This window comes from Rhineura floridana, chromosome 3 (genome assembly GCF_030035675.1).
Source record: "Rhineura floridana isolate rRhiFlo1 chromosome 3, rRhiFlo1.hap2, whole genome shotgun sequence".
NCBI lineage: Eukaryota > Metazoa > Chordata > Lepidosauria > Squamata > Rhineuridae > Rhineura > Rhineura floridana.
The window spans coordinates 200,303,913-200,331,906 of NC_084482.1; the positions used below are offsets into that span (position 1 = coordinate 200,303,913).

General features: G+C 44.5%; 1 protein-coding gene and 1 non-coding gene across 2 annotated transcripts in view; both read right to left on the bottom strand.

Moving 5' to 3' along the window:
- Positions 1–1,450: 1,450 nt before the first annotated feature.
- The window catches only part of LOC133381070 (complement C4-like), an 87,866-nt gene continuing 61,322 nt past the window's right edge, over positions 1,451–27,994 (bottom strand). The window contains exons 30-42 of the mRNA XM_061619550.1: positions 24,563–24,777; positions 23,078–23,236; positions 22,777–22,836; positions 21,131–21,224; positions 18,002–18,185; positions 14,120–14,210; positions 12,234–12,308; positions 11,281–11,386; positions 10,489–10,578; positions 8,594–8,686; positions 6,123–6,206; positions 3,752–3,884; positions 1,451–2,202 (exon numbers count right to left, since the gene is read on the bottom strand). Coding sequence (XP_061475534.1) covers positions 2,061–2,202; positions 3,752–3,884; positions 6,123–6,206; positions 8,594–8,686; positions 10,489–10,578; positions 11,281–11,386; positions 12,234–12,308; positions 14,120–14,210; positions 18,002–18,185; positions 21,131–21,224; positions 22,777–22,836; positions 23,078–23,236; positions 24,563–24,777 — 1,526 coding nt within the window. The 3' untranslated portion in view covers positions 1,451–2,060. The remainder of the gene's footprint in view (positions 2,203–3,751; positions 3,885–6,122; positions 6,207–8,593; positions 8,687–10,488; positions 10,579–11,280; positions 11,387–12,233; positions 12,309–14,119; positions 14,211–18,001; positions 18,186–21,130; positions 21,225–22,776; positions 22,837–23,077; positions 23,237–24,562; positions 24,778–27,994) is intronic.
- LOC133382585 (5S ribosomal RNA) lies at positions 12,806–12,924 on the bottom strand. Its single transcript, XR_009761991.1, has one exon. It is a non-coding gene; the product is annotated as a 5S ribosomal RNA (ribosomal RNA).

Consider the following 27,994-nt stretch of genomic DNA (forward strand, 5'->3'; position numbering starts at 1 on the left):
GGATGGCAAGCAGTGGAATAGCAATTGATATTACAGTAATACCTCAGGTAATGAATCCTCCAGGAATGAAGCTCCTTTTAACAAAGGCTTTTTTAAAAGGTGAAATCAACTAGCTTTGCTTTGGATAAACTCTCCAGCCTGTGCCTTTGCTTTGCTAGGGTGAAACTGACAAGCCTATGTGTTTACTTTGCATTAAGGAGATCTTTTGCTTTCTCCCAGGGCTGGAGAAGGAAGGCTCCAATACAATCCGGGGGAGTGGGAGAAGTGGGTGCTGGGTAGGCACCCTTTAAAACCCCTGTTGAAGCTGCCCCCACCATCTATGAGCAGGTGTAGTAACCTATCCCTATTCTTTCCATGTTATTCCTACCTCTGGTGTATCCAAGTTTCTGTTAAAGAAGTAATGCCCAGGAATGCATCTACTTTGTTCACTGAGGTATTACTGTACCAGTGAAGAAATGGGAATGTGTGGAAGCTAATGTGCACACTGAAAAAGTGGATCTGAATCACTCATTTGCAATAGAAGGTCCCTCTCTGGTTCTTGCCATACTCTCTCCAGGGGAAAAAAGAGAGAGGTGCCTGCCAAGTAAATGATGTTCTGTACCTCATATTGGGCATGATGTGGGGCTACCCTCCGGAAGCTGCAGCACATGCAAAACGCAGCTCCTAGACTACTAGTGGGGACAAACTAACACCCACATGTAACACTTTGATTTGCACTGGCTGCTACTGCCACTGGGGCAAGTTCAACGTTTTGGCCTTGTTTAGCTTGTGATGAGTTAAGAGGCCATCTTCCTCCTTACGTACCCAGTTGGTCACTGCACTCTGCAGGAGAGTCACTACGTGAAGTCCTTGGAATATCAGAAACCTGCTCCACCGCAGCTCGGAGTGGGGCTGCCTCTCTTTCGTGGAACAGCATCCCTGTTGAGATACAACAGGTGCCTATTGTCTGTAGTTTCCAGAAACAACTGAAGACATTTTGTGTTTTGACAAGCTTTTCCAGCTGGATGAAGTTTTTCCTCTGGGTCTCTGCCTTAGATGGTTATTGGCATTGTTTTTAAACCTATATTTTTGGGGGTATTTTAAATCACCTTGAAAGGTATGTGAAAGGTCATTCATAAATGTAATAATAATAATGATAAATATTACACCCACATCATACATTTCAGTTCCCAGCACCCTTAACAAACTATGGTTCTCGGGATTCTTTGGGAGAAACCATGCATTTGAAATGTGCTTTAGATGTATATTGTCAATGTGGCATGATGAAGATGGGAGCAAAGGAAAATTAGGCCGGGGGCCTGATGTGTCCATACAAGGCTGCTAGTTTTCCACCCTTGCAGCAAGACAGGTTCTTTGGATATAGGATCACCACCAGCATCCATGACACTTCCAGCACTGTGTCGCTAAACCCTCAGCAGTACAAAAAATTCATAGATGGGGGGAAGAAAAGTAAGAAGCAATACTTTTTTAATGAGTAAAACAGCAGTTTAAACAGTGCAAATATGTTGTAAGGTGCTACAGGCAAAAAAATAAAATAAAAAAGGTTAACTGACAAGAGTTTTTTTGGATGGGACTAGCCCAGTACTCCTAATTTGGTCCATGATTGTCACGCAACCCTTTTCATGTACTGACAGAAGTTGTTGTTTGAACTTCTAAATGTGGCTGATTCTGTGCCATATAGGAAAGTGGAATTTTTTAGCTTAGACAATAATTCCTAGAAATACGTCCGTTTCATTCAAACAAGTGGTGGGCATACATTTTCCTGTTCCTATTTACCTTTTGAAAAGATGCACGTTGTTGGTAGCTGACTGCTATTTTGGCTCTAGGCTGTCACTAGGAATTAGTGGTCAGGATTTAGTTAAAAGCGTGAAAGGACCAGGGGTGCCATCAGAGCAGGACTTTGGAGCCAAGGTCAACGATTCTCCTCAGCAGAATGAGCAGAAGGGTCTCCAAATGCAGCAGGCCTGGCTTATATATCATATTTTTTAAGTGACTCCACTGAAGAAGTTCTGGTGCATCAAAATGGGAAAGCACAGGAGATGCGGGTCCAGTTCTTTGGTTCAGACGCGGCAGCCGCTCTCAGCAAAGGACTTGGTGAAGGACTGGAGCTCAGAACAGGTGTTGCGGTGCTGGGTGGCCCGGCAGCGCTGGGGCTGTGGTAGCTCCTCAACCCAGGAGTTCATATCCAGCAGGTACTGGGGGCTGCAGAGAGCATGGGTCAGTATGTAGAAATACTAGTATATTCCCCCCCCCAAAAAAAATGCAGAAGAGTTTAAGGTGGAGCTACTTTGACAAATGTGTGTTCCCAAACATCTGCATGTACGAGGGGCAGAAGGCGCATTCAGGGGAAGCTGCCACAGCTCTGTGGCACAGCAACTGCTTTGCATGCAAAAGCTCCCAGGTTCAATCCCCAGCATCTAGGGCTGGGAGAGACCCCTGCCTGAAACTGTAGAGTGCTGCTGCCAGTCAGTGTAGGCAATACTGAGCTAGATAGACCAATGGTCTGACTCAGTATAAGGCAGTTTCCTATATTCTTATGTTCCGTTCAATCATAATGGGAAGCAGCTCCTGTGAGCTGTTGCATCTCTGTGTGATTTATTGCTCTGGCCTTTGTGTTTTCCCAGTCAGCCTCTACTTGAGCAGTACACACAGAGATGAATACATGGGTCTGTAGTTCAGTGGGAGAGCATCTACCTAGTATGCAAAAGGCCCCAGGTTCAATCCCAGCATCTCCAGGTAGGGCTGGGGAAAAGTCGCCTGTCGGAAATCCTGGAGAGCGACTGCCAGTCAGTGTAGACAACAGTGGGCTAACTAGACAGACCAAGATTCTGACCCAGCATGAGGAAGCTTCAGCTGTTCCTATTTACACAGCTCTTCAGATGCATGAGGACTGGAATCTTACTTTATCTTTAAGGAAAGGGCCCAGACCTCAGTGGGAGAGCCCGTGCTTTGCATGCACAAGGTACCAGGTTCAATCCTTGGCATCTCTGGGTAGGGCTTGGAGAGACTCCTGCCTGAAACCCTTGAGTGCCGCTGCCAGGAACTGTAGGCAACACTGAGCTTGCTGGATCAATGGTCCGATCCAGTATAAGGCTGCTTTCTGTGTTCCATTTGTAGAGGCGCATTTCTGGACGAGGTGCTTAACCCTCCCATTGCCACTGATTCTCTTCTACAGCTTGGCTGTGGGCGGAAAGGAGGCTCCAGGGCAGCAATAATTAAAGCGTACAATAAAACAAGCCCATGAAAACAGCCTAACAATTAAAACAGTTAAAGAAGCAATTAAAACAATTAGATCAGGTGGTTCAAGCCAGGCGATCAGGGGAATGCTTGCCTAAACAGGTGTGCAGCTGTTCTTTGGGAAGCTGTTGAGAACACAGGAGCCCTACTGCCCTCCTTTGCATTTGCTCACCTTCCCAGTTCTGATGCTCACCTCCCTGCCGACACAGGGATGGGACACCTGTAGTTCTCCAGGTGTCGCTGAACCTCAGCTCCCATCATCCCTGACCACTGGCCATGCTGGCTGGGGCTGATGGGAGTTGGAAGTCTAACACTGTCTGGAGGGCCCCAAGTTAGCTACCTCTGCTCTAGCAGTTACCCATAGGCATGACTTCCCTTCACCCCAAAACCCTGAAGATCAGTCAGTCCCATTTCTGGATGCCAGTCCCCCTTACCCTTCCTGCCTTTGCAACCATCCACTGCACATTTGATCTCTCTCCACCCCCTGCCCACACACCCTGCCTCTTTCTCCTACCGTCCTTCAGCGTCACGGGTTTCCCCATCGCGCCCCATCAGCAGATATTCGTTGCCAGTGGCCAAGCGTGTCCGACAAGCTGCACGGACCACAAAGCGCCTGACCTGGTTTGCGGAGATCCCAGTGTCTGCAGCTGGAGAGGAAGAGAGAATGAAAGTCAGGAGAAGTGAGCAGGCTGGGAGCAAACGCCGGGCAGCATCGCTGAAGCCACATAGGCATGGACCTGATCAGTGTTCTGGATGGGAGATCCCCTGGAGTCCTACCGAAGACTATTGCTATGTTTGGGTGCGATTCAGTCACAAACCAGGTTCAGCAACTATAGTTGATTGGGAGGGCTTGTGCAACAAACCCGCTTCCCCAAAAGATCACACTTTTTGCAATAAGGAAAGTGACTGGGAAAATGTACCAGAAGGGTGTGGTAGTAAAACTTGCTTTGATGCAACATCATCTAACCTTCCCACAAACAATTCAGAATGAACGCTCATTAAATAGTCAACATAGTCTAATCTCCCTGCAAACATACCAGGGTGAATGCGCAACAAACACGTTGTCTGGAAGTGCCCTAAAACTGTGATGCAAGCACCTTATCCTGATATATCCATATCCTGCCCGCTCATCCTGTTCTGCTTTTTTCCCCTTCTCTCTCTGGGTGCCTCCAAACTGTCAATATTTTGCACAAGGGATTCAAGCAGGTACCAAGACTGCGGGTTTGGGGATATAAAATGGATTAAAGGGCTAGCACAACGAATCACTTTGTAAAACAAAGGGGGCTTTTTGCGGTTTGGAAAATGACAGGGAAATGCATTGAAAAGTGTGGGATGAATGAATGCTTAAGGAGAAGACATGTAAACACCCCGCAAGCGAATCAGGATGAATGCTCATTGTCGTATAACCGCCCCATAAACAAATCAGAACAATTGCTCATTAAAGACCAGGCAGAGTCTAGCCACCACTTAAGCTTTGCACAAGCAAATCTGAATAACCAGGTCGCCCGGTGTGTCCTTCAGTCTTTATTGTGGTGCTTTGCACTTGTGATCCCTATTCAGTATTCACTCCCAATGCTTACTCTGCCACACCTGTTTCAGGAGAACCGTCATGGCAATTAATTTTATTTCAAGAAGTCCCAGTTGCAGGGATGGGGCCCTCCAGAGATTATTAGACTCCCAATTAGGGATGGAAACTATTGATTGTTGCTGTTTCAACTGCATTCCAATGAACTGACAGGCGGTTCCTTTCTGTATTCGTTTATCACTGTCTTATGCTGTTCTTTCGGAATAGAGTTGCCAGGCTCAGGGCCTGAGACTGATCCTGTATCTTTAGGAGAAGAGAAAGTCAGCCAAGTACAGGTGTTCTTGCAACCCTGTAATGGGAAAAACCACAAGGTGGAATTCTCCCTTCCCCCTTCACAACTTTTAAAGATACAGAAGACCTCTTGGAGGCTGGGCCTGGCAACCAAGAGGTCTTCTGTATCTTTAAAAGTTGTGCAGAGGGAAGGGAGAATTCCGCCTTGTGGTTTTTCCAGTTACAGTGTTGCAAGAACACCTGCACTTGGCTGACTTTCTCGTCTCCTAAAGAACTGGATCAGTCTCAGGCCCTGAACCTGGCAATCCTATTTCGGAATGACCTGACCTGTTCTTCAATATTTGGATTCTGCAAAGAATGACCCTCATCTTTCTTGGGGCTCTGATCCTGCAAGAAAGCACTGAATCTACCCTGGTGTTTAACACTCCCACAAGATGCTGGTAGTGCTGTACACCGCCCAGAGAGCTACTGCTAGTCGGGCGGTATATAAATTTAATAAATAAATAAATATACAGCTTGGGACCAGGATACCTGAAAGACTGTCTCTCTCCTTATATACCGAGTCGGTCACAGTGCTCTGCAGGTGAGGGCCTCCTGCAGATACCATCTCATCAAGAGGTTCATTCTGCACCATGTAGGAATCAGGCCTTTAGCAAGGTGGCACCTAGGGTTGTAAGTGCAACTCAGAGAAGACCCACCAAAATTAATGAACCTAAGGGAATTATGTCTATTAACTTCAATTAGCTTACTCTGAGTAGGACTAGCACTGATCGCCCCTACCCTTTGGAATTCCACTGCACATTACGCAGGCACCATCTCTGTTGTCTTTGTGGTGTCTACTGAATACCTTCCTCTTTCAACAAGCCTTTTAAGTGGAGATTTTTTTTATCAAAGTCTGTATCTGTACTGGATCTGAATTCTTTTTATATATATATATATACATGAAATTGGTGTAATTGTTTTTAAGATATAAAACTGTTTTTCTTGTGGGCATTTTTATTGTTGAATATCGTTATCTTTAATAGAAAGCTATTCAGGAATGAAATGAAATGAAATAAGTATCACTCACTGTACTGCAAAGACTCCAAGATGGTAGCTTCATAGACCCGGAAGGCGCTTTCATGGCTCTCGCGCTCCACTCGAACTCGGAACCCTGTGGGTAGGAGAGAAAAGTGGGAATAAATTGGGAAAGCACTTAAGAACATGAGAAGAGCCCTGCTGGATCAGACCAATGGCCTGGCTAGTCCAACATCCTGTTCTCATAGTGGCCAACCAGATGCCCCTGGGAAACCCACAAGCAGGACCTGAGCCCAACAGCACTCTCCTGTGGATTCCAGCAACTGGTATTCAGAAGCATATTGCCTCCGACAGCGGAGGTAGCAACCTATGAAACAGGAATTAATATTATACTATACGCTGCTTGATGTGCTTTTTGCAGAAAAGAATGCTGTAACACCTGTAAATAAAAGAAGTAAAGAAACATAGGGTGCCTCAGACTGAGTATTTTTTGGGGGGGCGGGACAATCGCAGACAAGAACATTAGTTTTGCACACTTAGGGTGGATTAAAGAGCTCTGTTGCACTTGCACAATAAATCCACTTTAAAAAACCCACTTTTCATGGTTTGGAAAGTGACGGGGGAAATGCATAGAAAAGTGTGGGTGATGAACAAATGCTTAATGGAAGATATTACTGAGCATATTGGGATGAATACTCAATGTCATATAACCTCTCCGCAAACTGATCAGAATGAATGCTCAGTAAAGACCAGACATAGTCTAATCACCACATTAAGCTTCATGGAAGCAAATCAGGATGAATGCTGAATAAATGGGTTATCTGGAGTGGCCCATAGATAAAATAATCTACCATGATCTGGGGACTGAGGCTGTCAACTGTACTAGAATATGAACTTATTGGAAATATGCTATATAACAAAAAAGGAAAGGGCTTTATTGGTGGTGGCAACCTGATTATGAAATGGCCTTTTCAAAGAGGTCTGGCCTGGTGCCAATATTACTTTTTTGCACCAGGTTTAGTCATTTCTGTTTTTCCAGGCATCTTCATTTGTCTAAGTCTGCTATAGGGTTTTAGCTGCCTTTTATTGTGTATTTCAGTATTTTATGATGTCACCGTCCCTGAAGGGTGGTATATGTATTGGTATATGCAGAAGAGAACTGTACGTTGAAGAGTTCAGTTACTGGTACACTGCACTTGCTCCCTTCACACCTTGGGATCCTTTTGGGCCAAAGGCATGTAACAGGTTAATGCTTAAGATTCTGTAAAATAGTAGGTATATGTATGGAGATGGCACTGCTGAGCAGAGCCTGGAGACGTTGATCACTTGTCTCTCTCAAAAAGATAAGCTCACCATAACCTCATAAGCTGGTCAGTTATCTATCTTGGCTGCTCACAACAAAGTAAGTGCTCTGTGACCAGAGCTTGGAAAAGTTACTTTTTTGAACTACAACTCCCATCAGCCCAATCCAGTGGCCCTGCTGGCTGGGGCTGATGGGAGTTGTAGTTCAAAAAAGTAACTTTTCCAAGCTCTGTCTGTGACCTTGTGGCAGTATAAACATTGTCACAAGCATTAATGTACAACCCAAATACCAGGTGTGATTAATTAGCATTGAATGGTATATTATTTCTTGTAAAACCCTCCACTTTGGAACTTAGTACAGAGCACTGATCACAATGCTATGTATCCAAGCCCCAGAGGTCTGTTCAGCGTCGTTCTGAGGGTTCCCAGGCAGCTGCAGGGATGTAAGATTTATAATAACCTTTCTTTCTATTTTCTGTGTGCTTTTCTTAAGTAGATAAATAAACCTTTAACCTTTCACTCCATTTTTTTCCAAATCCACAAAGAACCATTGCCCTTTGGCAATACAGTATACAAATATTTTTGAGGAAGAAATAAACTTCAGACTTCAATTAGATCGATGAGTCAATTGCAGAACTGAATATAGGCCCTGTAAAGGAGTGGAAAAGATGCAGTGTACTGAACTGAAATAGTGTGTTTGTGTGAAAATAATTAGGCTTGGTGAGTGGAGATACTGGGAAATCAATGGGGCAAGAGCCAAAATAGTCAAGCTGGAAAGGTCTCCAAATCTAATATTAGGGATGGCAAATCTGTCCATTTCAGTTTCTTGCTTTTCCAGTCTCCACATTAGTTTGCATTAAAATAATGGGGGGGAGTCCCCATGAAAATCCATTGCCATCTAATATACACATTTTTGTATTCAAATCTGCCTAATAATGACATTTTTGCAAAGCATTTTTCTCTAATATTACATATTTTTGTATGTTATTTTCATTGACATATGCATTTCTGCACAAGCTTTATTCTAATATATATGCACTTTTCTATACGTCACTTGTTTGGAGAACCACATTGCAAAATTCAGAGAAGTGCGAATTTCAAAGAGTGGCTGAGTTTTGTTTCGTGTACTGTTTCGGAAATGGTGACTTAGGTAAGGTTCGCCTTTAAACGCAAAACTGAATTGAATTTCTCCCCCATCCCTTTCCAGCGCTACTCCCTTACCATAATGCACGCGGGGACTGTAACATGCAAACTCCATGCGAGTGTCCTCTGTAATGGCATTCTCAAGGGTACGGTTCAAACGCGGGCAGGCACCTGCACAGGTGAGGGAAGAAATAGGGTCAATCTTCTAGATTCCCTGGGGTGTGTGTGAGCAGTGCATTAGTGCAAGGTAGCTTGTGAGTAGGGGTGGAAAGATCTGTGAATTTTGGTTCTCTTCAGTTTCTCTTTTTTCAAATCTTAAATTCAGTTCTGCAGCAATTTGTGATCTTTAAAAAATCCTCATGAAAATTCTTCAGCATTTTAGTGAGAATTTCTCCTAAACACATTTCTGTATACACTTTCTCTAATGGACACATTTTTCCAACAATTTCTTCTAATGTAATGCATGTTTGTATGTTATTTTCACGAATATATTCATTTTTATGCACACTTCACCCTAGTGTATGCATTTTTGTAAACTCTGGTTGGTTGCAGAACTGCACCACAAAATTCAGATAACTACGAATTTTGAAGGGTTGACTGTGTTTCAGTTCTCATGTTGTTTCAGAAAATGTGGATTTGATAAATTCAGCTTTAAATGTGAACCGAATCAAATTCCTCCCCCGTCCCTACTTGTGAGGCACAACTGGCTTCAGCAGAAGTGAACAGGGGAGGGGCATAGGTAACTTTGAATATTAATGGGAGAGGACTAGGGAAAGCAAGCAAAGAACTGGGATTCCTGGCTTCTTAAACAGCCCTTCCAGATGCAGTGGTTGAACCCATAAGGAAAATCATGTCGCTGGGAGAGAGAAATAGCAGTCTTATCTCAGCAAGCACAACTATGTGCATGGCGTAGGTTTCTATTGGACAGTGCCAATAACATCACTGCCAGATGTTAGCTCCAAAAGAACTCTCTCTTCCTTTGTGAACACTAATGTGATAAAGCCAGATTATGGGAGGAATGCACTACATCAATAGGCGTGGGCAGTACTGTCACTCCAAGTTAGGGATGGAATCCTCTCCTTTTTTACGTTTTGTTTTTAAGTGTGGCCCCCTGGTGGTCATTAACAATCCAATTCCTTTTTCCTCCAATATCTTTTCATTTTTCCAGTCTCCTCCGATATGTTTTGCAGAGAATTATTGATATTACAATCGCTATTTGTTTAGGAGTCTCCACTGGTATCTATCTTTATTCTGAACTCTTTAATGATTTCCTGTGCACTGCAGAGCAGAGAATTTAGGCAGATTATCAAGTCCTGCTGCTTACAATCAACACCTCATTTCCCCCCTGCTGTTTTCTGTCTGTCAGTTACAATCAACACTTCATTGACTCAGTGAAAGGGAATACTGTATACATTTGAAGAGCTCACATAGAAAGTAGATGGATAAAAGTATCACTCACACTATCAAAGCGAATTAAAAAAAACAATCGGAAAAGAAGAATGAATAGAAAACCAAACGTGGAGAGTTGCTACTTCAAAATTCACAAAGATAGAAAATATCAGAAATAATTATTAATCTGATGGCAAATCTGATTATTGCAGAAATGGAGCCCATCACTGCTCCAAGGTTGGGTATGCCCATAGAGGGGGCATCCCCATAGATGGTGTAAGGGCCTAATATCATTTCTAATCCACATTCCCTAGCTGTTCTACCGGTGCTTTGAAGACCAGTAGCCTAACAAGAGAGGCGTGCAGCATCCTCCGGGCCCTGATGCCAGGATGTAGTGAGCAACAGCATAGCAGATGCATTGCTTTAGAGGGTCTTCTTAACCCATCCTCCTGGCTTGTTTCATGGAACTAAGCAAGCGACATGTTTGTGCTGCAAGAGGGATGGGGCTCTCGCCTGGGGGCTCCACCAATGGCCTTGATCCAGCCCTACAAAAGCCACCCTGAAGCCAGCCCAGGAAGCCTGACCTTCAGCACACTGGCAGACATCTTCTGAGCACAAGGCCGACACAAACTGAGACTTGTTGGGGGCACCATAAAAGATGCTGCAGCGTTTGTCTGAAAGGTGATAGGAGAGCAGTTAGTGTGCGTGTTGGATGGAACTTAATCACAAAGCAGCAAATTCACGTTGCATATTTAGGCCCCATCTGCACTATACATTTAAAGCAGTATCATACCGTATTAAACCATCATGTCTTTCACCCAAGAATCTTGGGAACTGTCATTTGTGAAGGGTGCTAAGAGTTGTTAGGAGACCCCTATTCTCCTCACAGACCTACAGTCCCAGAGCAGTTTAACAATCCCTTTTCCCAGGGAAGTCTGGTCAACAGATCAACAATGGAACAAATTACTTATGGGGTGTTTTCTCCCTCACTGGGAGTCCTTAAGCAGAGGCTATCCAGCCACCTGCTAGAGACACTTTTGCCCTGGGATTTCTGGCATGGAACAGGAGATTCGACAAGATAGCCCTCAAGGACCCTTCCAACTCTATAATTCTGTTTGAGTTGACTAACCATCTGCCTTCTAAACAATGGACTGAGCAATTAAATCTAAATACATTTGCATATCACCAAAACCTCAATATAGTTGCCTTTTGGGGGATAGTAAAGGAAGTTATGATTTAATAAAAGTTCTCCCTTATTCGTCTCTTATGACCAACAAAGGCAATACCCCCCTGGTTACTACATCTCTGCCCCCACCCAAAAGATGCACCCTGTTCCCCCTGGGCAATCCTCTGCCCCATGCCCCAACATTGCTTACCTGGTTCATAGAAGTCATATATGGTGGCACTGGCTGGCTGAAGTTTTCCCACCGGCATCAGCTGTTTGGCTGTAAACGATACACATTCACGTCCCGATACTGGTACCTATGGATGATGAATATATTGAAGAACATGAGGAGAGTCCTGCTGGATCAAAGGCCCATCCAGTCTCACATCCTGTTCTCACAGTTGCCTCTGGGAAGCCTGCAAGCAGGATCTGAGTGTAACTCTCCCCATTTGTGAGTATTCAGAAGCCTACACTGCCTTCTAAGTGCAGAGGTACAGCATAGCCATTGTGGCTAGTAGCCACTGATAGCCTTGTTGAGTTACCCTGGTGGATGAAGAAACTGAAAGATGGGCTTGTCCTTTCTTCCAGTTCCATGAAGCTCTGTCCTTAGTGACTGAAAAGGCATAGTCAACCTATGTGTATGCCATCTGCATGCCATAAGGCAGGGGTGGGGAACCTGAGGTCTGGGGCCCGAATGCAGTCTCCCAGTCTCAGTCTGGCCCAAAGCCACACCCTTTCTCCCCATCACCAACCCTACTTTGCACCCTCCGTGAGTGTTTTTGCCTGGCTGGGATGTGCTCTTCAACTCTGATAATGCCTCTTGCTTCTCTGGATGGAGGACAGAAAGAGGTGTGTGAGAGTGCCTGTGTAGAAACTAGCCTACTGTACAACGGTAAACGTTGGCATTTGTTGCTCCACCCACTTTTGCTTCTGGTTCCACCCATCTCTGGCATGTGGCCCCCAGAAGGTTGCCCAGAAGGGAATGTGGCCCTCGCTCTGAAAAAGGTTTCCCACCCCTGCCGTATAGTCCAAACAGGAGAACAGCAAAAGGCCGGTCCAGCAGGCACAATCCTGGTTTCCCCTCTGCACGTTGCATAAACGGAGGCGTTTATCTGAAGCTGTCCTTCCCCCCGCTGCCTGCCTTATCCTGCCCGCATCTCTCACCGAGTCAAAGTACAACAGCAACCGTCGTCCTTGAATCTCCCAGTGGCTGATGTATTGGTCGGGGAGAGTTCGCAGCTGGGAGAGAAGGGTGAGAGACAACAAAGAAATGAAAAGGTGAACCAGCAAGCGGATGCCTTGGGAACATGAGAAGAGTCCTGCAGCTGGGTCAGGCCAGTGAGTGGCCCATCTAGTTCGGTGTCCAGTTCCCACAGTGGCCAACCAGATGCTCCGATGGGAAGCCTGAAAGAAGGGCCTAAGTGCAACAGCACTACTCTCCCCTTTTGGGATTCCCAGCAACTGGCATTCAGTGGCACGCTGCCTCCAACTGTGGAGGGAGAACATGGCCTTCAGGCTAAGTTTCTCTGGGGCATATAACACGATTGTCACACTCCTTTCCTATGATGAGACTCCAGCAGTCTGTCCGACAGTCTAATCCACTAAGATATTTGTTGTTGTTATATGCCTTCAAGTCGATTATGACTCATGGTGACCCTATGAATCTTTTTTGGATGTATTCATAGGGTTTTCACGGTAAGAGCTATTCAGAGGTGGTTTACCATTGCCTTCCTCTAAGCCCACCGCACCCGGTATTCCCAGGTGGTCTCCCATCCAAGTACTACCCAGGCCTGACCCTGCTTAGCTTCCAAGATCAGACAAGATTGGGCATGTTCAGGGTAGTATGGCCGTAGGCAAGGTATTAATACCTGGATTAAATCAGGGGTGGGGACTCTGTAGCCCTTCAGACATCGTTCAACTACAACTCCCATCATCCCTGGCGACTGACCACGCTGGCTGGGGCTGATGGGTGTTGGAGCTCAATGACATCTGGAAGGGCAACAGGTTCCTACCATCCCTGGATGAAATTTGTAAGGTTTTAAATCCAATTTTTAATCTGAACCAGGAATCTAAGGGAGAAACTGCCCTCTTACATTGCAGCCACATAGACGTTACAATGCAGTCTTGCAAAATATATTTTGGAGGGGGGTGATTCGTATTGAAGAAGGGACAGAAGAGAATGAGATGAGAATAGCCCTTTCTGTACCTGTCACATTTCCCCTGAAGCTTCCCTCCCCACCCCTCTCTGATGTTTACTTTTGAAGGGTCCCAGGCCAATAAGTACAAGGAAGTGTATGTGGTATAAATCTACCCTGAGTGCTTCAACCCTGTCCTGGGTAACCAAAGCACTACATCTCACCTACACACAGCGGTGGCCAGCGGCCGTTTGGACTTGGAAACCAAGGAGCCCAATAGTAGGTGGGGCCAATGACAGGCACAGCCCACTAATTCTAGTTTTGTCCACCTCCTCTTCACTGCTGAGTGAGACTGTGACAGGCCACATCCACACCAGACATTTATTCCACATTAAACAGCCATGGCTTCACCCAAAGAATCCTAGGAAGTATAGTTTGTGAAGGGTGCTGAAAGTTGTTAGGAGACCCCTATTCTCCTCACAGAGCTACAGTTCCCAGAATTCTCTGGGAAGAGGGGCTGACTGTTAAGCCACTCTGGTCTTTAGGGCTCTGTCAGGGGAATAGGAGTCTCCTACCAACTCTCAGCACCCTTCACAAACTACAATTCTCAGGATTCTTTGGGGAAAGCCATGGCTGTTTAATGTGGAATAAATGTTTGGTGTGGATGTGGCTTAAGAAGGGGGAAGCTGACATGGAGCATCCATTTCCTGGACTGGCTGTACATAAGAAGGCAGGCAGATGGGGGCTGGCTGAGGGCAGGGCCCTGTTTTCTGTATCTGAGCAGCCTACACTGCCTTCACATATCTAAGGATAAATGGGGAAGGGAACTTCCAGATCAGAGAGCTCAATGGTGCTTTGGCAGGCATGGACCCTAAACACTTGTCAGTTTTGAACAGGCATGCAGAGTCTCTCCACCTCCTCAAGGTAGTCCTCGTCAGGCTGGAAGCCACTAAGTAGGGTGATGTCAACAATAACCATGCCAGAGACGTGAGCCCCTGGTTGTCTCCTGTAGGGGAAGAAAAAAAAGAAAAGAAAAAAAGAAGAAAAAATGGTGAAAAAGGATGTCCTGCCTTTTGGCAGAGCCAGTGTGGTACAATGGTTAGAGCGTCAGGCTTAGAGCCAATCTGCCAATTCGTTCTCTCTTTTTTTCCAGCCTTCAGTTCTCCACATATGCACATCTGTTTGCAATATTTCTCCCCCTAAAAATTCATCAACATTTATGCAAATTTAGTCCTAATATACACATTTTTGTATATATCTTTTCCAAATATACCCACTTATGCAAAGCAATTTCCCTCTAAGACAGTGGTTCCCAACATTTATGAGCACGGGACCCCCTTTATAAGCTGAAAAAAATTGTGACCCCCTCCCCCCAGGGAGGCAGGCTGGCTGCCAGGAAGGAAGCGGGGAAGCAGCCTTTCTTTGCAGGCTTGCTTCTTTTTGCTTCACAAAAAGCCCTCTCCTCTCATTCTAAGCAAGGGCGTTGCCAGTAGCGGCAGTGTAAGGAGACGGGAATCAGTGATAGTAATCCCCTCTTCTTCCTGGTAGCTCCACCCTCAGCCTCCTTTGGCATCTGCCATGTACTTTATAGGCAGATGCCTGCCCTTAGTGCGCCTGAAAGACGCTCTGGTGCTTCAGCAAAAGGCCTCCCCTCTCGTTTGGAGCAAGGGGGAGGTGTCATCTGCAGCGGCAGTGGAAAGCAGACAGTGTAGAAAGAGTGAAGACTTTTTAAAAAAATTAATAAATAATTCATTTCTTTACTGTTCACGGCCCCCTCTGGATTACTTTGTGGTCCCCAGTTGGGAACCACTGCTCTAAAATAATGTGTTTCTGTAGGTTATTTTCACTAATACAGCACATGCATTTTCATGCACATTACTTGGCTGGAGAAGTCCCTTGCAAAACTGGGAGAAGTGCAACTTTCTAAGGGCGGCTGTGTTTCGGTCTGCGTATTGTCTTGGAGAGTGCAAATTAGGGAGGTTTGCCTTTAAATGTGAACTGAGCTGAATTTCTCCCCCATCCTTAGCTTAGACTGGGAAGACCCGGGTTCAAATCTCTGCGTAACCACAATTCTTATTGAGTGATCCTGGGCCTGTCTCTCAGCATAGTCTATCTCACATGGTCGCTGTGAGGATAAAAGGGGGGGGGGACCAAGTCTATACATCTCTCTAAGCTCCTTGGAGGAAGTGCAGGATAAAAACATAAAGTGGGGTGGAAGGGAGATTATTATGAGAATCTGTGGCCTGTCACACAAAATGGGGGAGATGGTGAGGTCAGAACACATTCTTTCCCATCCTCCACTCTTAATAAAGAAAGCACCAACCCTAATAATAAGTCCAGAAGGCACAACAACCCAAACAGGAGCCCTCTTCAGGCTTTACTATTAAGCGAAAGGATACACATGGAGGTGGGGGCAGTGGGGCCGAGTGTGTTAGCTCCGTCCTCCTTGTCCCTGTTTTAGTCAACTTCCAAACCATAAGCGGAGACTGTTTATCTGTGGGCTCCTCCAGATGAGCTGCTTATTTAGCATTCATCCTGATGTGCTTGCACAAAGCTAGCGCAGTGGTCAAACTATGAGCCCTTCCAAGCTGGTGGTTTCTTTTTATTTATTTATTTATTTATTATTTAATTTGTATCCCGCCCTTCCCCAGCAGGAGCCCAGGGCGGCAAACAAGGTGCTAAAAATACTTTAAAACACCATAAAAACAGCTGCAACATGTCATTGACTCAAGAAGAGCGCATTAGTGGTGGATTCATTGACACAGGACTGTCTGCACAGCATTCTGCTCTATCACTTGTTCTGCAATGGTTCCCCAATGTTACTGCATTATTGCTGTCAGGGTGGGGGCCACTCTTGTGCTATAGTGCACCAAAAGCAGGACAAAAACCAAAACCGAAACGTTTGTGGTATGAAAAGTTATAGGATTTCAGCAGGAAGCCACAAGATGTGCACCGATTGGAAATGGAGCAGGGGGTCTGTCCCTAAACATTTGCAGGCACAAAAAGTATTGAAAGTGGGACTGCAAAGGGGAAAGCAAAGCCAAGGGGCTATTTCACAGTCGGACACTCTTGTATGAATTATATCAACACACATAGGCAAACTGGGCATGACACATGCACTTCTCCAGCTCTGGAACAAAAATGGCTTTTTTTCTTGAAATGACAATTTTTTAAATTTTTTTTAAAGAGGGATCTCATATAGGTATAACCACCCCAATGCCATCATGAGCACAAATCATCATGAATGCAGAATAAAAAGGACATCTGGAGGGGCCTTAATGAGATCTTTATTTAGCATTCGTTCTGGTTTTGTTTATGGGGCAATTATACGAGGATGACATTCATTCGTCTGACACTTTTCAATGTGTTTCCCTGTCAAATTCCAAACTGCAAGCAATCTATTGTTTGTTTTTAAAGTGGATTTGTTGTGCTAGTGCAACAGAGCATTTTATTATTTTTATTTATTAGATTTATATCCCGCCCATCCTCCCAGTAGGAGCCCAGGGTGACAAACAAAAGCACTGAAAACACTTTAAAACATCATAAAAACAGACTTTAAAATATATTAAAACAAAACATCCTCAAAAACATATTAAAACAAAACATCTTTAAAAACGTTTTTTTTTAAAAAAGCTTTAAAAACATCTTTTAAAAAAAGCTTTAAAAACACCTTAAAAGGCAATTCCAACACAGACACAGACTGGGATAAGGTCTCTACTTAAATGGCTTGTTGAAAGAGGAAGGTCTTCAATAGGTGCCAAAAAGATAACAGAGACGGCGTCTGTCTAATCTACTTCATTGTGTAGACCTAAAGTTCCGGTATGTGCTTGAATCCCTCCCACAAAACAGTGACAGTCTGGAGGCTGCCCACACATTTTAGAACCCTGAGGTTCTCCACAGATACAACAACAACAACAATAAATAATTCTTGTTATTATTGGTTATTATTAAATATATTATCTGACCTTCAGCAGTATGTCCCAAGGTGGGTTACAACAGCTTAAAATCCAATATTAAAAACAGTTTAAAACAAATTACAATCATAGGAATAGAGTGGGTCCTGAAAATATGCATCTCAAGTGACAAAGCCAGGGTAAAGAGGTATGCCTTCAGCACAGAACAAAAATTGTATAGTGAAGGTGCCAGGTGAACCTCTGTGGGGAGGGAATTCCACAATTTAGGGGCTGCCACACAGAATGTCCTCCCCTAGACTGCCACCACCCAAACCTCCGAGGGGGGCTGGAACTAGCAAGAAGGCCCCCTCTGCTGATCTCAACACCATAGAGGGTCTGTAGGGAAGAAGGAGGTGGTCCCTCAGATATTTGGGGCCTACGTCATTCAGGGCTTTAAACATTAGTGTGAGCACCTTTAATTGGACCTGGAAAAAAATTGGCAATCAATGCAACTGGTTTAGAACAGGGGTTATATGAGTTCTAAAAGCAACCCCAACGAGTAATCTGGCTGCTGCATTTTGGACCAATTGAAGTTTCCAAGTAGTCTTCAAGGGCAGTCCCACATGCAGCACATTGCAATAATCCAGTCTGGAAGTTACCAGAGTATGGTGTACTCTGGCTTCCTGCTTCACACAGTCAACTTCCACAAGTTGGGAGGCAACTAAAACTGTGACAGTGAAGGGGGTGGAATTCGTGTGTTCCCCTCGCCTCCATGTATTAACTGACCCCTAATAGTAGCACCTGAAAAGGGTTCCTATTTGGAGGGCTGGGGGTTTTGCCTCCTCAAAATGGCCTGTTTGATGTTAGAAGCAGAATAGTTCCCACCCACCCCAAAAAACCTTACCAGAAGCAGATGTCATAGGTGATGTCCTTTTTCGGCTGCCCAGGGTCTTTGGCTTCTCTCTTGCGGCGCTGACGTGCATCAAACACTTGGATTGGTGATAACGGCTGCTCAGGAGGCTGTGCATTGGGCCCAACAGCACCTTGGCCATAATCTTCATATTCATAGTAGTATTCATACACGTCAGCTATTGTGAGGAGAAATGATGAGAGAAAATGATTGGGACTCATGGAATGGGCCAGAGAGCTGAAAATATTCATCAGCTTTTGACCGTATTGGGGACAAAATGGGGTGAGGTGGGGACGCTTGAGGAGAAGATTGGTTCTCCAAGACCTGGGCAGAAACAGGTTCAAATCCAGCACTAATGGATGAATCATCCATCAGTTGCTTCAGACATCTTGTAGCTCAGTGGTAGGACATCTTGCTTGATATGCAGAAGGTCCCAGGTTTAATCCCTGGCATCTCCAGAAAGGGCAGGATAAGACTCTTGCCTGAACCCCTGAAAGAGCCACTACCAGTCAGGGTAAACCACTGTTCTTCAACGTTGGGTCCCCAGATGTTCAGGGACTACAACTCCCATCATCCCCAGCCAGCTTAGCCACTGGTCAAGGGATGATGGAGGTTGTAGTCCATCAACATCTGGGGACCCAACGTTGAAGAACACTGGTGTGGACAATACTGAGCTAAATGGACGAATGGCCTGACTTGGTATATGGCAGCTTCCTGTGGTCCTAAGGTTCCCTGGCCCAAATGATTGTGCCCCGTTATTACTGAATCCGTTTTTATAATATTGTTCTTTATTTTCTAAAGAATACTGTTCTTTACTGCTCTTCACATTCTCTTTTTTTGTAATTCTGTTTTATTGATTTTTTTAATGCTGTGTTTTGATTTTTAAATTTTCAGTAGTTTAGAAACGTTTTTAAATAAACGTTTGTGAAGGTGCCTGCTGCTGTTCCTCCCAACATTCCCTCCCAAGGCTTTCCAATAACCTTGCATCGCAAGTTCCTGTGAGCAAAACTTTACTCACAGGATGCCCCTGTGAGCGGAAGGGGTGGGGAGCTGATTTTCACCAATTCCCCTTTTCCCCAGCAACCTCCTGAGAAGTTTTGTACACCGCCCAGAGAGCTATTAGCTATGGGCGTCTAGAAATGAAAATAAATAAAATAAAATAAATAAAATCTAAGCAGGATATAGGGAGAGCCAGAGCCAGCGTAGGACAGAATGGCTGTGAGGAGCGGGGGATGTGACAACCTGCAACGCATGTATCTGGGAAGCTACATCTTCATCCAGTTTAACCCAGGCAACAAGAGGGCCCTGCAGAAGCGAAGAGATGCAGCAGCAGGAAGAAGAGGACTCAGGACTTTATTCAGGACTTGGTTTCCTTTATAGATCTTAATGTTTGTGAGGGAGTTTGTTCAATAATAAAGTATTTTTCAAAAAAGTCAGAAGTGCTTGCCCAAGTTCACTGTGCACCTCTCAGATTCCCCAAACTTTGGTCGCACACCTTTAGAGGTAAAATAGCAGTGGAGTAGATTTATGACAGGGCCCCTATCCAGCTCAGGAAGGTGGTGTCAGATCGGGGCACCATGCTCTTGCTTTTGCTTTAAACTAAAAAATAGCAGGCATTAAGGATGATATTTAAAAATAATAATGTTGCTTATAGTTTGGTCCTAAGCTATGCTAACTTAAATAGCCAGATGCAAATCTTTGCATGAATGCATGCAGGTCACAGAATTTCACTTTCCATGCCTCAGAATGTCAGATTGCTTTTAGAAACAGGGGTTGTGAACCATGCTGGGAGGGGGCGGATAGAGGAGGACAAAACAGAGGATGAGGACCTGGACTGGGAACCCAGAGAGGGGGCAAGCAGCAGGGATGTCCCATCCCCCGTCTTTGATAGCTCAGCCCCCTCAGCTCCTGACCCCCCTGTAGAAGCACCACCTGGCCGATTGGATGCTCTTCAACTGTGCACGCCGCCCCCAGAGGCTCAGCCTTGCCCACCAGGCATTTCCCAGCCAAGTGCCCCACAGCTTCTCACACCTAAACTGGCAGATAGTCCCCCTCCATTGGAGGAGGAAGCTGAGATCATACCACCTTCGCCCTGCACTCAGAGGTGTCAGAAGCAGGAAGTTCAACAGACGGAGCTGAGGAAGAGCCTTCATTTGCGCACGTGCGATTCAAGCCTACTTAAGTTACTCAAGGGAGGGGCCCAGTTGCTGAGTCAAGGTCTGAGAGCTGCGAAGACATGCTTAGTCAGTGGTAGTTCAGGGCTAAAGTTCCTAGAAAGCGTAGTTAGGTTAATGAGGCACACTGCTTTTGATGTATCTATAACTTTAATACAAAGAAAGAACTACAAATGTGACTGACACCAAGTCCTTCAACTTTGGGAGAACAACAGGCTTGTTGCGTGAGAATGCCAAATCCGCTTGAATTGAGAAGCCTGGATCTGGCGATATGCAATTGAATCCCACCTGCAACTAAGGGACAATCACAAAGCAGACAAAGTCTTGCTTATAGCGATCAAAAACATCAATGCCATGTTTCAAAGATGTGTCGAGTAAAACGTTCCAGGATTTAATTAAGTCCCCATTTTAAGTGAACTGATCTGATTCACAATTCCTGGGCTAATATAGATCAGAATGCAAATATTATTAAGATGTTCACATTTCCAAAATACAGTTCATGGCTGAGAAAAATTACTGCAATACATAAAAAGTATGAATCTTAGGCGAAAGTGCAGACATAATATATACTTTATGTTAAAATAAATACAAAAATTGGAGTTTAGGGTAACATGGGTACAAAAATGTAGTGATTTGTTATGAGTTGCTGTGTTTTATTTTTAAGGATTGTGTTATTGTATAGATTTTATGTATTCTTTTTAGCTTATTTGATTTTGTTGTAAGCTGCCCTGTGGCTTGTACAAATATCTAAATTAATACTTTTTTAAAAAATGTGTAACTATAATGGGAATTTTCAAGCATTTTAAAAAAATAGTTGCAGATTGATGCAGAAACTAGATGAAATGGACTAATGAATGAATGAATCTGACACAGTCACAGACTGAATATAGAGTGATCCATCCATCCCAACCACAGAATCACAGAACTGGAAGCTGGAAACTCAACTTACGCTCGCGTCGAACAGAGCCGCTCACTTCCACCTGTAGCCCGAGGGTTTGGCAAGAGGTGTTCTGCACAGCCAAGACATGGAATTGCTTCAGGACCTGCAGGACACAGAAAGAGAACACAAGATTTCCTCCCAACTTTAAAACTCCTCACCTGCAACACCACCATCATTTCCATAGGTGATGCACCCTAAGAACGAGGAAGGTGACAGGCAGTGACATCCCCTGTCCTGGTTGTAAGTAGGCAGGTAGGAGCAGAGCTTGGAAAAGTTACTTTTTTGAACTACAACTCCCATCAGCCCAATCCAGTGGCCATGCTGGCTGGAGCTGATGGGAGTTGTAGTTTAAAAAAGTAACTTTTCCAAGCTCTGGGGGGACTGGCTGAAAGGAGAAGGAGGCTAGTGGGGCAGTGCCCCATTTGCCCTCACGGACCAGCCTCCAATGGTAGTAGTGGAAAAGGTGCTGAACTTGGGATTGGAGATACCAAGTTTCAAATCCTTGCTCAGCCATAAAGTCTGCTGGGCCTGACTGTGGAATAGCCACTCTCTTTCAGCCTACCCTATCCTGTCAGTCTGGTGTGAGGAACATGTGGAGAAGGAAGCCCTCTCTTTCCGGGGGGGGGGGGAACTAATATAATATGATTTAATATAAATTCTAAATTGATCGCTGCTGCCTGCTGTTCTACTGTATTGTCGTTACATTTTAATGGTGTTTTTAAAAATCATTGCATTGCTCTCATTGGAGGATTTCTCCTCCCTTGTAGCCTACCCTTGGATCATGAAAGGATGAAGGGGTGGCACAGAAATGGCAATAAATAAATAAATAGGAAGAATACAGGAAGCTGCCTTAGTAATCTTTTTAGTAGTTTAATTGATTTAAATATGTTTTAATTGCTTATTTATCACTGTTTTATTTATAATTGTTTTTTGAAAACCGCTCAGATGTCTTTACATTCAAGTGGTATGTAAGTTCTATAAAATAAAACCACTCACATTGAGGCAGACCACTGGTCCATCCAGCTCAGTATTGTCTATTCTGACTGGCAGTGGCTCTCCAGGGTTTCAGGCAAGGGGCACTCCCAACCCTACCTGGAGATGCCATTGGGGATTGAACCCGGGACCTTCTGCATAGGAGGCAGATGTTCTATATAGGCCTCTCTGTATCCAAAGAAAGGGTCCCTGAACTCATACAAATAAGAGAGAGAAGCAATAACTTACTTTTAAATATATATATATATATATATATATATATATGAAGATTAGGGATGTCAGAATATTCGGACAAAGATAGAAATGGGAGCAGAAATTGCCAGTGTTTGCTTGTTCTTCCCATGCCCAGAACGGAAATGAATCCATCAAATACAATCGGTATTCAACACTGTTGCTTATTTCAGTGTGCAAACAATACGTCGTTGTCTACACTTTCCCCCATTTCCATTACGTCTCCTTTGTATTGAAATGAATGGGGTGGAATAATGTAATGACAATGTAAGTTACACAATTAATTATGTAAATTATATAAGTTACGTAATTTTGCCTCAGCAGACAGTGAGATGAATAAATTACACAGGAACTGCAATGAAATGGAAACAATCCTGCATATGGTGGAACAGACAGTGATGGCTTCTTACATCCCCAATGCAGATACTCACAGTCAGAGTCCCTTTTCCTTTCCCTTCCACGTTTACATTGATGTTACTTCCCAAGGCAAACTGAAGACAACATAAAAACAAGAAGAAATGAATGACCAGACCAAATAATATTGTGTTATCTATACGAAGACAGGAAGAGAGGCAGAGCTGAAGCCCTCAGACGGCCTCGTAAAGAGATCTGCAAGGCTGTGGATTCTGAAATAGGCCCATGATCTGATCTGGGTCATGATCCACCTGCATCGGACCAGGCGAGTGTTCGATTTGGAATCAGAGTTTTGTGGAATTCCTCACCCATCCTTACCTGCAGTTCTTCCTGAACCGGATCGTTAGACTTCCCAAATGAAAAAATCATTGGGACATTTTTCCCAGGGACAGTGAGGGTCACTTTCAGTTCGTTATCCTCCTCATTGAAGGAGCTGATCCAATAACATGAGAGAGCTTCTAACGCCACCACCGTGTCCTGAAAAGAAAACCCAGGAGAGAAGAAGGAAGGAGTTGGGCCAGTTGCCAAGAGTTTGAGGTGGAGGTACAGCCTGTATTGGCCTTCCCCCCACCCTGACATAAAGAGAGAGAGAGGGGAACGGTGAGGACAAAGAACAGGGAAGTGCTCTAGGCCCAAACCACATGGTGCAGGTGTGCTGACTGTGACCCACACTGCTCACCGTGGTCCTCTGTGAAGGGGCCACATTTGCACCATGCAATCTGAACTAGGGATGGAGGCATTTGGTTCAGTTCATATTTTCATATGAATCTACTAGGCATGGAATCTGTTGGCTGGTGCCGGTTCGAAAGCATTCTGTCCACCTAACAGGCTGGTATTGATTCGAGTTCTTTCTGAATCTGCAAGCTACTGCTTTTACCAATCCATTTTTTCCCCTCAGAAAAATATTGATATTATTATCAATATTTTAAAGGAAATGTCAATAAAAATATGAATATTAATATCAATATTTTAGACATTTTTTTAAAAAAGTTTCTGAAAATAGCCACAGAAAATCACTACATAAAAATCCAATCTGCGACAATAGCGAATAAACAAATTAATAGACAATTTGGCACCAAACCCGCACTGGGCAGAATTCTAACATGCCCTTAGAATCTACTGAATTCTCACTTCCCAAAACAATAGGTGAATGCAAACGCAGCTACCCTTTGAAATTTGCACTTCTCCACATTTTGCAACGCAGTTCTCCAACCCCCAAAATGTGCATAATAGGCAAAATTGCAAAAAGAAATGTGTATGAGAAATGTGTACTAAAACACTCATGAATTTTCATGAGGACTTTTAATTTATTTTTTCAAAAATTGTAAACTAATGAGGAAGTGTGACAAGCTGATCTTATGAATGGAAAAATTAAAAACTGAAATTGGCGGATTTATCCATCTCTAGTCCAAACACACCTTCCCTCTTTCTACCACAGCTTCAGGCACACTGTCCCTTAACCTTCTACAACCGGCCAGCACAAAGGTGGCAGTCTGCTCAGTCTTGGTGAGCCTAGTCTTGCTATCCCCTCGTTTTTACTGCCACTGCTATGGTGTCTGGTCCAGCATCCTGTTCTCTCCGTAGCCAATCAGATGCCTCATCTGGGAAGCCCACAAGCAGGGCATGAGTGCAACAGCACTCTCCCCACCTGCAACCCCCAACAACAACAATGGAGGCAGGATATAGCCGCTGTGGCTAGTAGCAATTGGTAGACAAATTCTAATCCCCTTTTTAAAGCCATCCAAGTAGGTAGCCACCAACTGTTTCTCCAGTTTGCAAAAGTGCCCCCGTGGCAGATGATACCTGCGTTGATTTGAAGCCTCCCCCATAGTTCCTCTGCTCTGTCAGCCACCGAGCAACTTTGCCAGCTGTTGTGATGTCATTTTGCTTCAACAAGTGGAGAAGTCCATAGCCCGTGGCCTCCACCGAGATGGCTGAAGCTGGCGGCACCCGGTCAGCTTTCTTCTCCTCCTGCAGCCGGTCCTGCTCCCTCACTTCCCAGAACATCACTGTGTTGTCTGGAAAAAGCACAAGAGGGAACAAAATGTACACAGGCAAAGCAGATATGATGCAGGAGATCAAGGCTGTGCAACAAAGACACTTAAGGCAACAGCTGTAAAATAGCTGATTCTTGTTATGCAACAGCCAATTTGTTTTGTACAACAGCTGATTTGTGTTGTGCAATCTGTTGCACAACAATCTTTGATAATGTACTTATATTTTCCCTTGGACAACAACATTTCGACAGCAACATAAGGATACTGCTTGTTGTTGTTGTTGTTATGTGCCTAGGACTTATGGCGACCCTATGAAACAGTGACCTCCAATAGCATCTGTCATGAACCACCCTGTTCAGATCTTGTAAATTCAAGTCTGTGGCTTCCTTTATGGAGTCAATCCATCTCTTGTTTGGCCTTCCTCTTTTTCTACTCCCTTCTGTTTTTCCCAGCGTTATTGTCTTTTCTAGTGAATCATGTCTTCTCATTATGTGTCCAAAGTATGATAATCTCAGTTTCATCATTTTAGCTTCTAGTGACAGTTCTGGTTTAATTTGTTCTAACACCCAATTATTTGTCTTTTTCACAGTCCATGGTATGCACAAAGCTCTCCTCCAACGCCACATTTAACTTAGCGCTATATTACATACAACCCTAAATGAATAGCAGCCATGGTGGCACCTAATTCAGATCATGGTGCTAGAGGAACAGAGACATAACCCTTCCCTCTACACCAGCCAGGGATGGGGAACATGTGGCTGTCTATATCAGGGATAGCCAACATGGTGCCCTCCAGATTTTGGCGGATTACAACTCCTATCAGCCCTGACCATTGGACATTCTGACTGGTGCTGATGAGAGTTGGGAGTCCAACAGCATCTGGAGGGCACCATGTTGGCTATCTGTGAACTTGATAATTGGTCTTTAACTGCTGGGTCAGTACCCACTATGGGATCACAACCTGATCTAATGTGGCCTCAACAGGAGTACTACTGCCATACAAAATACATGGTTTAAGAAATGGGTTTCCAAAAATTCATGTTTGGTTAAAGGTGGGTCTGGGTCTGAAAGGGTTAAAGACTGCTGCGCCAGATATTTCTTGACTACAACTCCAGTCATCCCTGACCATTGGCCATGCTGGTTGGGGCTGATGGGAGCTGGAGTCCATCAACATCTGGAGGGCCACAGTTTCCTCATCCCTCCTGTACACCATTTTCCTAATCCGAATTCCAACCACCCCCACTCCAAGCTGTTCTTGTGAAGGAAACTCTTCAGGTACCTCTGAGCAATCCCCCTTCCCCATCAGTTTCAAAGGGGTAAAGATCTGTTCTCTTCAGCCCCAAAGGTCAGAACCAGATCTGTTGTGTTACTTGTTTCAGTTTATATTGCTAGGCACTTGAAAGGACCCAGGGCAGAGGCCCTCTGCATAAAATCTGCGTATCTTAAATTGCATATGCATAGATGGCAGAACTGAACCCTTGGGGTTCTTTCAGAATCAGGACTGATGAAGAGCCTTTGGCAAGTACTGAGCGGGAACCACCATGCAGTGCAATCCTGTGCCTCTTTACTTGGATGTAAGGCTCACTGGGTTCAGCAGGACATACTCCAGAGTAAGTGTGTACAGGACTACAGTCTCCTAAGGAAGTGAGGCTGCAGCTGAGCCAGTGGATGACCCAATCATCATCATGTTTATTTATGTGCCACTGTCCCACAATATTGTGCCCAAAGTGACTCACAACCAGAGCTTGGAAAAGTTACTTTTTTTGAACTACAACTCCCATCAGCCCCAGCCAGCATGTCCACTGGATTGGGCTGATGGGAGTTGTAGTTCAAAAAAGTAACTTTTCCAAGCTCTGCAACATAGCACATTAACTATAACAATAAAAAAGAAACAATTAGAAATAAGGGGTTGCATTTAATGTAGCGCTAAGGAAGTGTTTCATCAGCTCAAGGATTTCTCCCCAAACAATCGTTCCCTCTCTCTCTCTGTTCCCTCCAAATCTGTTCTGGGAGTTCCCCCAACCCTGCAGAGCAGATTTGGGGATGGTGCAGGGGAAGGAGAGGGGGGAATCACATTGCACTAGTGCGAATCCTTGCACTAGCACAAAATGTTAGCTGAATGCCACCCGATCATAATGTCAACAGCAAAAAATCAATCCATTCAATATTGTATTAAACAACACAAATAAGCTAAGCGAATTTTATACAAACCATCGCCATCTTCCAGGCGATGCACCGGTATTCAATAGTTTGGATCCAAGTCTCAGTCCTCAAACATCCATGGGTTCCACCCCATCTCTCACTTGGAGTAGCAGCACAGACACTCCCACCCTCACTGTCACCCAGATGGACCTTAGGCACACCGTTATCATGGGCTCTCATCCCACACTGTGGCCAACAACATTCCTTCTGCACTCCTTCACCAGTCAGCATACATTCATCCACGCTCAGGGCCAATTTATGAAATTGGATACCACAGGAGGTACTCAACAAAGCAGCTGCACCAGTGCAAGGATTTCCACTTGTGCAAACTTCCTCTCCCTCACCTCCTCCCCCACACCATCCCTTTAAGACTGGATTAGGGGCTTCCCTTGCCCTTGACCCAGAAGCAGCAATTAGTGCAGAATGCTACAGCCAGATTGCTGACTGGGGTGAGGCCCTGTCAGCATATAACACCTTTGGGTAGGAATCTGCACTGGTTGCCAATGTGTTACTGGGCTTCAGGTGTTACTATTGGTATATACAGCCCTTAACAGCTTGGGACCAGTTTACCTGTGAGAACACCATATGTGCCCACTTGAGCACTTCACTCTGAAGAACCAGTGCTGTTGCAGGTGCCACATAATACTCATTTCACACTTGTAAGCATAACATTCATTCCACACTGGTTCTTTTAGTGTGGTAGCACCTGCTCTTTGGAACTCCCTGCCTATTGACATAACATAAGGCAGGTGCCTTCGCTGTATTCCTTTTGGTACCTATTTAAAACTTTTTTATTTAGGCAAGCCTATCCAGACACACAGATGATGATCTGGTTTAATTTTTTTTAGATAGTAGCTGTTTTCATTTCTTTAAAAATGTTTCTAATTACTTATTTTTAACTGTTTTATTTATAATCTTAAGGTTTTTTTGTAAACCGCTTAAAGATCTTTACATTCAAGAGGTTGTATACATTTTGTTAAATAAATAAATAAAATCTCTAAATCTGCTCTGGAGGGTTGGAGAAAGCCCTAGAACA